This window comes from Terrapene carolina, unplaced genomic scaffold (genome assembly GCF_002925995.2).
Source record: "Terrapene carolina triunguis isolate 2854851 unplaced genomic scaffold, T_m_triunguis-2.0 Scaffold30, whole genome shotgun sequence".
Taxonomy (NCBI): Eukaryota; Metazoa; Chordata; order Testudines; family Emydidae; genus Terrapene; species Terrapene triunguis.
In genome coordinates, this window is record NW_020664381.1 from 7,279,045 (window position 1) to 7,292,279 (window position 13,235).

Genomic DNA, 13,235 nt, shown 5'->3' on the forward strand with positions numbered 1-13,235 from the left:
TGGACTGAGCACCTTAATGTTCTTCCTTAAAAACAGCCACCTTCTTTTTCTTTGGTGTACACACACACACACCTTGCAGCACTGCACTAAAAACCACATTCTTCCTTATTTAAACAGAGTTAATATAATACACATCTCAAATGGTCTTTAAATTGGCTGACAAGTTGATTTTACAATATAGCGTAAACAATGCCTGAGATGCAAGTTATGTATATTTTTTAAAAATTCTCCAGAGAGACTTGTTTCAGCTTCTGTATGTTTAGCCATACCCTTAAAGCTTCACCACTCACAAAGAGAAATAGACAAACATGAATATTCCAAGTGAACAGACACAAAACAGTCCAATATTTAGTAACAGTTTAACTTTTGGAGTCTCTTCCAACATTTGTAAACAGAGAGTCTCTTCCTCCGTATCTTGGATGGCTCTTTCATTCATGTTTCTACTTCTAAAGCCACAGAACCAATCTATGAATTTCCAATGTTTATCTCTATTATCAGTCTCTTCCTCACGCTTTTTCTCACCCATGAGAGCCACCTGTCCATTGGAATAACAATCAACTGGTGTCTCAACTTCAGAGTGACTTACAGAAATCACTGGGTTGCTGTCTTCTCTGCAAGTAACTAGAAGATTTATATCCTCAGGCTTAATATTTTTAATATTTTCTTCAGATTTGCCATTTGGCAGGATATGATTGGCATTTTCATTACATTTCAAGATGGTTTTTTCTTGTACCTTATATGGATCCCCTTTTGAAGCATTTTCTTTTACAGGCCTGATTTTTAGAGACCAGAAAGTGGTTGTTCGAATCTGTTCCTTTGTTGGTGGTGGTGTAAAGAGGCTTACTGTAATAGTCACAATTCCAGTGATCCAAAACAGAGCAGTAGCAATATACATATAGTGGATATTTTTGATGAAGCCTGGCCTAGTATCAGGCTGGTTACACTCAGGGACACGATAAATAAATGCCAATATCAGCCTTGTAGATCCAAGAACAAACCCAACCATTCCACCATAGAATGCCCCTTGTTCGTTGCAACGCTTCCAAAATATACCCAACAGAAACAGCGCAGCCACTGGTGGAGTCAAATAATCTGCTACCTCTTGTATATAGAGATACATCTGGCCTCCTTGCATTTCCACGATTATTGGAACCCAAGCAATGCTTATAATTACCATGAAAGCAACAAACACTCTTCCTACAATCATTAATTCTCTAGATGGGGCACTCTTGCGTATGAGTTTGTAGACATCAAGTGTAAATATAGTGCTGGCACTGTTAAAGATAGAGTCCAAGTCACTCATTAGTGCAGCAATCATGACAGCCATCATGAGTCCCCGCAGACCAACTGGTACAAGTTTCATCACCAAACGTGGATAGGCAATGTTAGAGCATCCAGCTCTGCTTCCACAGACTTGCATGCAGTGTTCAGGATTGATGCAGGCAATCTCATCTGCAAACAGTATACGTGAAATCATCCCTGGGATAACTATAATAAACATAGGCAACAGCTTTAAAAAACCTGCCATTAGCGTGGATCCTTTGGCATGAGCAATATTTTTTGCAGCTAAAACCCTCTGAACTATGACTTGGTCAGCACACCAGTACCATACAGAAGCTGGGGTCTGCCCGAACAGAAATCCAGGCCAGGGAACATCTTCGTCAGTTGGCTCACGTAACATTTTAAGAGCATCAGGCTTTGGGTGGACATGACAAGAGTTGGTATTGGAAAGATTGTAGGTCAACAAGATTGACGTAATATTTGGTGTTGCCAACATATACCTTCTTTTAACTTCTTCAAACCCACCAACCTCCATCATACTTATGATCATGAGTGTGAGGGCACCAATAATCATAAGCAGAGCTTGAAGAGTGTCCGTGTAGATGACAGCCACGAGACCTCCAGTCACAGTCAACAAAGCAGTCATTCCAATAAGCAGGATAACTGACAAATAAAGGTTCCAACCTAAAGATTCTTGAATAAAGAGTGCACCTGAATACAAGTCAACAGAAAGTTTGGTGAAGATATAAAGAATCAAAGACAACGCAGCAAAATATATTTGAATTCTGTGTCCTCCAAAACGTTTGGACAAGTATTCAGGCATGGTATATACTCCTGACCGTATGTAGACTGGGATGAAAACCCATCCTAAAAGCTGTAAAAGCATTAAAGCGTTGAACTCCCACGCACCTACTGCAAATCCACTTGCTGCTCCAGATCCTGCGAGCCCAATGAAATGTTCGCTCCCAATATTGCTCACAAATAAGGATGCACCAATAGCTACCCATGTCATAGAACGGCCTGCCAAGAAGTAGCCACTTACGGTGCTTCGATTGTATTTCCACATGGCAAAAAAGCCTATGCACAGTACAAGCACAAAGTACAGTGTCACAATGGCAATGTCTGCTGTTTCCAAAGAAGCCCTCATTTTTATAAACAAAATGACTTGCGACTGCCGATGTCCAATTTTCACCCCCCAAGAAGTCTTTAGAGTAATATGTGAACCAGTTTACATTTATCAATACTGCAGATCAAATTCTTTGTCCCTTGGTTTGCTGTCTTGATGGTGGTGGTTGTAGTACACTTTGAGAAGACATTTATTTTCTCCGCTTCTTAAATGGAAATTTGAGAACTTAGCACGCACTTTTAATCGACTTTCCACAAGAGCATCAGCATTAACTCTGTTGATGTAGGAGAAATTCTTAGCTGCAGCTAAGTCTAGTGAGGCCTACTGTACCAACCCTGCAAGGCAGCAAAGACAAAAGACAAAGGTTGAATTAGAGAAGGATTTCACTCAAATTTATGAGAAAGATTTGAAGTCTATCAAAACAAGTGGTTGAACACAAGTCTTTTCCTCTTTTAAATTGTATTTGTGCAAGACAGAACACAGAATTCATTACTTAAACTAAGTAGTGCCCTTTATAATTAAGCTGAAAATCTGGACATGGTACATGTGTCTCAATGGATACAGCAAATACAAGAGCATAAAGATTAAATGACCAAAAAAAAAAAAAAAAAAAAAAAGATAAACACAAAGTCAAATACCCCCAACACAACAAAATGCATTCTTATTAGGGATTTCCATTCCCCCTCCCCGCACGCTCCCCAAATCCTCACAGGATTAAAGTCTATTTTAAAAGACATTAAAATAAGCCCTTCCACTTTTGCATGAGCATAGAAAGACATTTTACATTATGAAAAAGTTTGCTTGGATAGTCTTTTTTTGAATTTCCCCAGGATTCCACCCTAAACAGCCCAGGTTCTCGCTTGCCAGATCCTGAAGTGATGTCACAATTCTGTGTGAGGGACATACTGGCCGCGGCTTCCAGCAGCTCCCATTGGCCTGGAGCAGCGAACCATGGCCAGCGGGAGCCGCGATCGGCCGAACCTGCAGACGGGGCAGGTAAACAAACTGGCCTGGCCTGCCAGGGGCTTTCCCTACACAAGTAGCGTCCCAAGTTTGGGAAACACTGGCCTAGTCAAAACTGTTTTACTTCATCTAAACCAGGGGAGAGGTGACCAGGGCAAAGAGCATGGTCAGGGTTAATGGAGAGAGTCCTACCAGTTCAGGGATAGAGACCAAGTTCCTGCCCTGCCCTCCACCTGCCAATTCAGCTTACAAACACAATGAAGTGTGTAACCCTCTAGTTGTTTTTGTGATTCAATGCACACTACTTCTTGTAATTGTGTGTGTTTTAATTGGAATGAGTTGATTTCAGTCTGAGGGGGGTGGGAGGGAAAAAAATGTATCTTGTTTACATTAATAGTTTTGGTAATTAAAAAAACCCAACTACAGAAAATCACCTCAAAATATGCCAAATTTATTTTCAGAATTTGCTATTTGACGGTTTCCACCAGCCAGAGAAGTTCCAATTTACTCTTCTCCACCACCACTTTTTTTTTTTTTTAATTAAATTAAAATTTTTGTTTTTTTTTTTCCAAATTAAAAAAAAAAAAAAAAAAAAATTTTTTTTTTTAAAAAAAAAAAAAAAATAAAAAAATAAAAAAAAAAAAAAAAAAAAAAAAAAAAAAAAAAAAAATGTTTGTATATCAACTCTCCTTCTGCTCCACAGAGCTTGACAAAAGCACCTCACGACTTCTACCAATCAGCACTGATTTTCATAATTCATTTTTGTCCATCACCACTTTTTAGTTATTTAAAATTAAATTAACATTGTGGTTTTATAAAGACACAGAGGCCATAGGAATACAGCTAAAAATAAAAGCTATTTTCAAGTCAAAATTGTTTCCATAGCCTTTAGTGATTAATCTGAAACTGTTCTCTTTTACTAGCGTTCACTTTATATAGGAGAGGGAGAAATGAACATTCTTGATTTAGGTTTTTGTGAAAAGGAAGCTCCATGCAAGGTTGTGGTTGACACTTGTAGAAGTCACACCAATCTGGACTAAAAATATTGTCTCATTGGTGTTTGCACCCCTATCACAAATGCTTTAAAATAAACAGATGTTGGACAACGCTAATATACAGAGAGACAGCTGAAATATAGTTCTATATGGTTGTCCTAAACTGATCTTTTGTTTCTAGAAGCCAGTAGGCCTGTGATCTACTTTGACCCTTTGAACGCTGGCGATTCTTTCTGCCATGGAAGGAGATACATTAATGAAAATCAACTCTACAGTTAAGATAAGGATGTGTTTTGTGCCTAATGCAGGGATTCAGCCTATGTTTATTGTTAAGATTGGAAGGATTAGATTTACCTGTAAATGTCGATTTCACTACATACATGCAAACCAATTAAGTACTGCCATCACTAATTGCTTATCTGTAACTTTCAGTTAAGTCAGGAAAATGTTGCTTGAGAAGTTAGAGTTTGATTTAAGGATATTTACTTTGTATATTTTGACAGGGGATGTCCACAATTTGTGTTTTAGCAGTTACAAAACTAACTTTTTGAATCTCAACATCTACAGTCATTAAATAATTACTGTCCAAACCTGTGAAGAATAGCAAGTCCTTCCTCCCTACCAAACTTAAAGCATTTACTGAGTACAGAATGAGTTTTCTGAGAATTTACAAGTGAGTTGACTATTCTGAGTTAAAAGTAAACTAAGAAATTTAGTACTCAAACCTGTTTTGTCCCAAATGATTTTACCACCACAAGAATTCAAGTTTTACCTAGGATTAAAAATTCATTGTGATCTTCAAATTTAGCATACGTACAAGAAGTTAGGTTGCAATTAAGTGTATTAATTGCTGTTTTAGCCAGTTATTATAAAATAGAGAGGGCCATGTATACAGCTCAGGTTACTCTTAAGTATGGCCATCTGATTTAGTTACCTTTGATGTCAATCACTTTCCCTCTCTAGTTAATTTGGATCTTTCAATTCCGTGGGCTGAAGAAAGTCAACGGCACAAAGGAGCTGTACGTGTCAAGAGTTCTCACTAAGATTATTTGGCCTTCAACTATCATTGCATTAGCCTCAACTGTCATTACACTAAAAACAATTTTATAGTTGCATTCTGTGGAAATTATGGGCCAGATTCACCAGTATGCCCTGAATGTTTTGTGCTGCTTCACGGATACAGAGTCGCTGTAAAAATCATGTAATTGGCCAATGTGCTCCAGATGCTTTAGACTGCTCTGAAATGACAAAGCTGCCAGAGCATAACAACAAATCTGGCCTTAAAACAAAAATGGTTTAAAGGTTCATATTACATATCTACAACTCAAACTATCACAGGGTAGCATTCTTTGGGTTTCTTGTTTAGCATTCATGTGTGAAATTAATTTAAAAACAAAAACAAAAGATTCCCATTTAAAACTATGTTAAGATGGAGTTAAGGCTGAGAGTATGGATGAGTACCTTAAATAATTAAAAAGATATAAACTCTTTTGCTGTTTCAGGAAACTATTACAGGTAACCATGCTGCTTGTTCACCATGAGAATGTGCACTTCTCATTAACGCAGATGTGTTAACAAGAAAAAAGGTTCCACTTCAGTCAACCATTTTTGCATACACCTCTACCCCGATATAACGCGGTCCTCAGGAGCCAAAAAAAAAAAAAAAAAATCACATCTTACTGCGTTATAGGTGAAACCGCGTTATATCGAACTTGCTTTGATCCATCGGAATGCGCAGCCCCGTGCCGCCCCCCCCCCTGCCCCGGAGCGCTGCTTTACCGCGTTATATCCAAATTCGTGTTATATCAGAGTAGAGGTGTATTTGTATGAACTGGCCATTTTATAAAGCCGAACACTGCACAAAAAAATAAAATATTTCAGAACCAACGAAGATACTCAGTTTTTACACGAGAATATTTACATGTGATACAAAACAGACTGAGCGCTCGACCGCAATCAATTTATCAAGATCATGAATCTCAGACCACAGATCTGTTTTTAAATTCTTCATGAAAGAATTTAAAATTTACACTCATCCCCAAAAGGCATTGCAGATTAACTGGTCTATTCCATGGTTTAATTTATTCCTAAACAAGACAGTACACTGTAAGTGTTTCCAAACTGCATGAAGCTTCTGGGTATGAATGTAATACACTACTTAGCTGCAAGTGCTTCTTTCATTATTTTTAAATGTCTAAGGTAATTACAATACAACATTAATTCCAAGATTTCATATATTATTTTAAGAAAAAAAGGATACAAAAGTAACCGCTCCCAGATGCATAATTTCTCTTAACCCAATGTAAGTAACAACTATAAAAAGGTGAGCCAAGAGAAGAGTAAAGTTTTAGTTCCTTGTCCTCCTATCTTATTGAAAAAAGTTTTGGACCTAAACTGGTGACACGGACACTAAGTGATCGATAGCAGTAATCAGATACCAGTAGTGAAATCAGATGTGCTGTAACAGTATACAAAAAGGCAGTTAGCGTGCATATTGTAGTGAACAGTCCAACCAGAATTATAATCGTTATAAAGAGTATTTGCCCTTTAATAAGTTGTCCTATGTCACAACTGAGACACTGTCACTGGACATGTAGTATTTATTTTGGTTATAATGTTAAGAACTTCCTGAGAACTTGCCACCTATAGACAGGGCCAAACCACGCTTTAAATAGCTACTTTTCAAAAGCATCACTTTTGCAACTTTCAGACCTGGTTTGCGGTGTTCAGCCCGGTAAAGCTTTGAGGGAAATTTGCTGGGCAAAGATCAGAGGAACAAAGAAAGGAAAAGGGAAGAATTTCCAGGGTTATGCTGGAATTAAGTTCAATAAGAAGCTGGTATAAGAAGTTACTCTGAACTGCTGTAGTGACATATGTCTACACAGCAAAGAAAAACCTGCAGCTGTTACATTGCAGTGTAGACTTCTGGGCTCAGGCTGGAACCCTGGCTCTGGGACCTGAAAGTCTACACAGCAGTGAAACAGCCCTGCAGTCCAAGCCACATGAGCCCAAGTCGGCTGGTACGAGCCAGCTGCGGCCTTTTCTTTGCTGTGTAAACATACCTTCAGTGACAATGCAACAAATCTGTACTGACTACTGAAACTTTTCCACCTTCCTGATTAAAGAAGGACTCAAACATCTGCAAGGGGAGACTATCAAGTCATGGGAATAGTGTTTGTGGCACTGACAAAACCAGGAACAAGTCAAAATTGGTGCCAAGAACAGTGAATTTCAGCCCTGGCTACTTTCTGATTGGGCCATATCACAAGTACAAGAAAGTTTTTCCTTTGTGTCATATAACAGTTTGAGATTTCTGTGCAAATATTAGTACGACTCAAACTGCTTTTTTTTTTTTTTTTAAACATATTAGCTAAAGGCAAATTCTCAAAAAAGGATACAAGATACAGTAGCATAGATTCAGGGTAAGATTTATACGGCACACAGAGGAAGAAATATTATAAGGCAGGGATCAGCAACCTTTTTGGCACACAGCCCACCAGAGTAAGACCCCTGGCAGGCCGGACCAGTTTGTTTACCAGCCGCATCCGCGGGTTCAGACGATCGCAACTCCCACGTGCCGCGGTTTGCCGCTCCAGGCCAATGGGGGCTGTGGGAAGCAGCAGCCAGCACATCCCTTGGCCCGCGCCGCTTCCCGCAGCCCCCATTGGCCTGGAGCGGCAAACCGCGGCAAGTGGGAGTCGTGATTGGCCGAACCTGCGGACACGGCAGGTAAACAAACCGGCAGGGGGCTTACCCTGGCGGGCCGCATGACAAAGGTTGCCGATCCCGGTTATAAGAACATACACTTTACTTGTTATTTGAATGGGAAAATGGCTCATACATCTAAGACCTATGTTTCTCAGATGTTCATGTGGATGACCAGCCACCATTTAAAACTTTAAAGTCTGGAATGTTACAGGTAAGACAACTACAGTTTATGGCACAACTTATGTAGGATTCATGTAAGACTCTGATGTTGTGTTGGTACATTAAATGCAGCTAGCAGCTGACATCAAGATTACATCTAAATTCTTATTACAGAAACAAAAACAAACAGCTATTTTGAAGTTTTAATCGGGTCCCTCAAAAAAAGACCATATAGAAATCCAGGCCTTACTCACAGTTCTTTAAAAGTGCTCGGTCACAACTGAAATTCAGAACTGTTGGGTCACTTTTTTAAAAGGAAGCTTTCCCAGTATGATTATCTGACAGATGGCCCTTTACATAATCCAGAGGAGGGAAGAGACCCACAGCTGCAGCCTTAAACGCTGCTTCCCCATCTCCTTTCCTTCCAGCTGGTAAGCATTCCTGCTGTTTTCCTTGACTCTTCTCACCAAAGATATAGTCTATCCTGGCAACTCTCATTAAGAGGAAGAGACTATGTACAAAATATTCTCTTCAACCCCCACCTCCCTCCAAAATAATCTCTTTTCAAAATAAAAAAAAATTTATTTCAGGGGCAGATAAGTCACAGGTTACTATGCATTCATTAGCAAGTTAGTGGACACATCTGTGCATAGCCTTGTAGGGTTAAAAAGTATTTGTCTGGAAATGACATTTAACCTTTGCCCACCCCTTAGGTTTTCTCACAGAGGTATGCCGTAACTGCCTCCTATAAATCTGCAACCCCCGAGAAATGGATCATTAATACGAAGTTCAATACCTACATGGCTGAAAACCTTTCCAAAGTATTAATGCTCCCAATTCCAGGAAAAGGCGCTGCCAAACCTAGTAGTTAGAATCTGAGTACATATTAGCAGTTAATCCACTTTGTGTCTATTGAAGTGATAACTTTATTATACTAGAACCTTCCTATGCTATTCAAGTTACGTAGCAAGTTCTTCCGACGCTGCAGTAATACATTCTTTTCTCTCTTTCAGAGTATTTTTTAATGAGAAACTGGACAAGTGAAACACCTCTATGGATCAGACTACTTTTCTGATAAGCTACACACAACTGTCTTTATGGGATAATATACTGCATTTTGTCCAGATCCAGTACAGCATGGCAATTTTAAGTATACGTTCTTGTAGACAAACTTAGGAGTTCTGTCTATGCAACAGAAGCAAATGTAGTAACTGGAGCTATATGGCCCAGTGAAACTGAAGGATGAAGTGACTCAAAGCATTGTTGTTGGGTCTAACATGTGTCTCAACATTTAAAAAAAATAATAATAATAATAATAATGCAGTTTACAACAAAGACTTTTTCCTACCCATCAGGTCTGCAAATATCAGCATGGTCCTAAAAGAATCAAGTTGTGTTTTTTCCCCTAGCTCGTTCATCAGCTCTGTTGATGCATAAACCAGAATAGAATCTGCTCACTCTCTCATAACTGTTGGCTCTGCAATGCAGGAGTAAAAATAAGAAGATAGGATGTAATAAGTACAGGAGGCAGAAAGGTTGAGTAAAAGTGCTTTCATAGACACTTTTCTGAACATAACTACATTTCAAACCCCCAAATTGCAATTATATTTTACCGTAGCAGCATGCAACCTGGATGGTCTGCTATACTGATGTGTGTGCCTAATTAACATTAGGAGTTAAACAAGCATACTCAGAGGATAATAGGCCTCTCAGAATAAAGGGTAGTAGGCACAAAAACCTGACAGGTGTAGGCTATGGGGGGAGTGGGACACCCTGTAAATATACCACAAGTCTCAGGCTTTATCAGGTTTGGGGGAAAAGAGGGGGCCACAGCCAGGGACTTGCCACTCTTCCCAACACAGCCCTCTGCTGACCCCACAGATATTTTATGGTATGCAACCATGGCTGGCACAAGACAACTGTGAAGAACTAAGACAACCGCAGTGCAGCTCCTGCTGGATCTGTGCTACAGGAAAGAGCCAAGAAAGTATAGAAGAGCAACCCCGTTGTGTAAGTGCCTCCACTTTCCTTCCCCATGAGTCCCCAGGATTGAGATGCTGCACCTTCACCACTCTCCATGTTCCCAAAACCCTTCACATCTGAGGAAACAGGTTCGGGCCCCCAATTGTTCATTAAAACAAAAGACATTTGCTTAAGAACAAAAAGCTTTTATAAGTTACATATATAAACATGGGACCCTAGACCTACTATAGTAACGTCAGTTACCAAATAACATGAAGAGTCTGTCCACATGATTTAATAAAAAATAAAAAAGTTTAAGTTTTTTATACTTTGTTGCCTTAAGTTAAAGTACCCAAACAAGAGTGACTTAATTTTCATAGGTACTGAGCATCCTCTGCATCCCCTGAAAGTGCTCAGCACATCTGAAAATTAAACCACTTTTTTGGCAACCAAATTTTGAAAAATTTTGCCCAGGTCATTAGCAGGATTAACGATGGCACAAAGTGGACACTGACCAGATAGACTCTTATGGCGGTCGAGCAGACTGGAAAAAAAAAAGTCAATTGTGTACAGCTAATTACTGACAGCTAAGTGTCCGTATTATTAGTGATCCCTCCACAGCTGCAAAAGCCAGGGCCTACATAGGCTCAAGTACTAAGAAAAAGCAAGCTTTCACTGCACTGTTGGAAAAAACTAGCAGGAACATGGGCAAAGTGAGGTGCCTGATCTGTGAACATAAGAATGGCCATACTGGGTCAGACCAAAGGTCCATCCAGCCCAGTATCCTGTCTATCGACAGTGGCCAATGCCAGGTGCCCCAGAGAGAGTGAACCTAACAGGTAATGATCAAGTGATCTCTCTCCTGCCATCCATCTCCACCCTCTGACAAATAGAGGCTAGAGACACTATTCCTTACCCATCATGGCTAATAGCCATTAATGGACTTAACCTCCATGAATTTATCCAGTTCTCTTTTAAACAGTGTTATAGTCCTAGCCTTCACAACCTGCTCAGGTAAGGAGTTCCACAACTTGACTGTGCGCTGTGTGAAGAACTTTCGTTATTTGTTTTAAACCTGCTGCCTATTAATCTCATTTGGTGACCCCTAGTTCTTGTATTATGGGAATAAGTAAATAACTTTTCCTTATCTACTTTCTCCACATCACTCATGATTTTATATACCTCTATCATATCCCGCCCTTAGTCTCCTCTTTTCCAAGTTGAAAAGTCCTAGCGTCTTTAATCTCTCCTCATATGGGACCCGTTCCAAACCCCCTAATCATTTTAGTTGCCCTTCTCTGAACCTTTTCTAGTGCCAGTATATCTTTTTTGAGATGAGACCACATCTGTACGCAGTATTCAAGATGTGGGTGTATTATTGATTTATATAAAGGCAATATATTCTCCATCCCCTTTTTAATGATTCCTAACATCCTGTTTGCTTTTTTGACCGCCTCTGCACACTGCATGGACATCTTCAGAGAACTATCCACGATGACGCCAAGATCTTTTTCCTGATTCGTTGTAGCTAAATTAGCCCCCATTATATTGTATGTATAGTTCGGGTTATTTCTTCCAATGTGCATTACTTTACATTTATCCACATTAAATTTCATTTGCCATTTTGTTGCCCAATCACTTAGTTTTGTGAGATCTTTTTGAAGTTCTTCACAGTCTGCTTTGGTCTTAACTATCTTGAGCAGTTTAGTATCATCTGCAAACTTTGCCACCTCACTGTTTACCCCTTTCTCCAGATCATTTATGAATAAGTTGAATAGGATTGGTCCTAGGACTGACCCTTGGGGAACACCACTTGTTACCTCTCTCCATTCTGAGAATTTACCATTTATTCCTACCCTTTGTTCCGTCTTTTAACCAGTTCTCAATCCATGAAAGGACCTTCCCTTTTATCCCATGACAACTTAATTTACGTAAGAGCCTTTGGTGAGGGACCTTCTCAAAGGCTTTCTGGAAATCTAAGTACACTATGTCCACTGGATCCCCCTTGTTCACATGTTTGTTGACCCCTTCAAAGAACTCTAATAGATTAGTAAGACACGATTTCTTTTTACAGAAACCATGTTGACTTTTGCCCAACAATTTATGTTCTTCTATGTGTCTGACAACTTTATTCTTTACTATTGTTTCGACTAATTTGCCCGGTACCAAGGTTAGACTTACCGGTCTGCAATTGCCCGGATCACCTCTAGAGCCCTTTTTAAATATTGGCGTTACATTAGCTATCTTCCAGTCTTTGGGTACAGAAGCCGATTTAAAGGACAGGTTACAAACCTTAGTTAATAGTTTCGCAATTTCACATTTGAGTTCTTTCAGAACTCTTGGGTGAATGCCATCTGGTCCCGGTGACTTGTTACTGTTAAGTTTATCAATTAATTCCAAAACCTCCTCTAGTGACACTTCAATCTGTGAGAATTCCTCACCTACAAAAGCTGGCTCAGGTTTTGGAATCTCCTTAACATCCTCAGCCGTGAAGACTGAAGCAAAGAATTCGTTTAGTTTCTCTGCAATGGCTTTATCGTCTTTAAGCGCTCCTTTGTATCTCAATCATCGAGGGGCCCAACTGGTTGTTTAGCAGGCTTCCTGCTTCTGATGTACTTAAACATTTTGTTATTACCTTTTGAGTTTTTGGCTAGCCGTTCTTCAAACTCCTCTTTGGCTTTTATTACATTTTTACAGTTAATTTGGCAGTGTTTATGCTCCTTTCTATTTACCTCACTAGGATCAGATGAGATCCAGACAAGAGCCTCCAAAGTAGTATAAACAGAAGGTTGACAAGGAAAGGGAGCAACGTATTTTAACAAGTTTTCAGGTTAACATGGTAAAACTCAGGGAGCTGTGACTGGCTGAAACCACCCTGCCAACTAAGCCAATAGAGGCAGAGTGAATGAGCTGCCCCCTGACTCCTAGAGGTTGCCTCTCCACATCAAGGTTGAGCCATGCTGGCAAGCAGATTGAAGCAGCTTGCACTGCCTGCAACACATGTATAGAGAAATTTTTAAAAATTAACGGGGGGGGGGGGG

At 39.7% G+C, this 13,235-nt stretch overlaps 1 protein-coding gene across 5 annotated transcripts in view; it reads right to left on the reverse strand.

Moving 5' to 3' along the window:
- LOC112104631 (sodium/myo-inositol cotransporter) overlaps positions 1 to 13,235 on the reverse strand; it is a 51,603-nt gene that overhangs the window by 28,755 nt on the left and 9,613 nt on the right. For 2 of the 5 annotated variants that reach the window (XM_024197057.3, XM_024197058.3), the window contains 2 exons: positions 9,581 to 9,709; positions 65 to 2,742 (listed from right to left, as the gene is read on the reverse strand). The exons of 1 other annotated variant lie outside the window; for it this stretch is intronic. In XM_024197057.3, coding sequence (XP_024052825.1) covers positions 287 to 2,428 — 2,142 coding nt within the window. In that variant the 5' untranslated portion in view covers positions 2,429 to 2,742; positions 9,581 to 9,709 and the 3' untranslated portion in view covers positions 65 to 286. Of the gene's footprint in view, positions 1 to 64; positions 2,743 to 9,580; positions 9,710 to 13,235 lie in introns of those variants that run through there. 2 more of the 5 variants (XR_002907935.2, XM_024197059.3) reach the window with 2 other exon arrangements.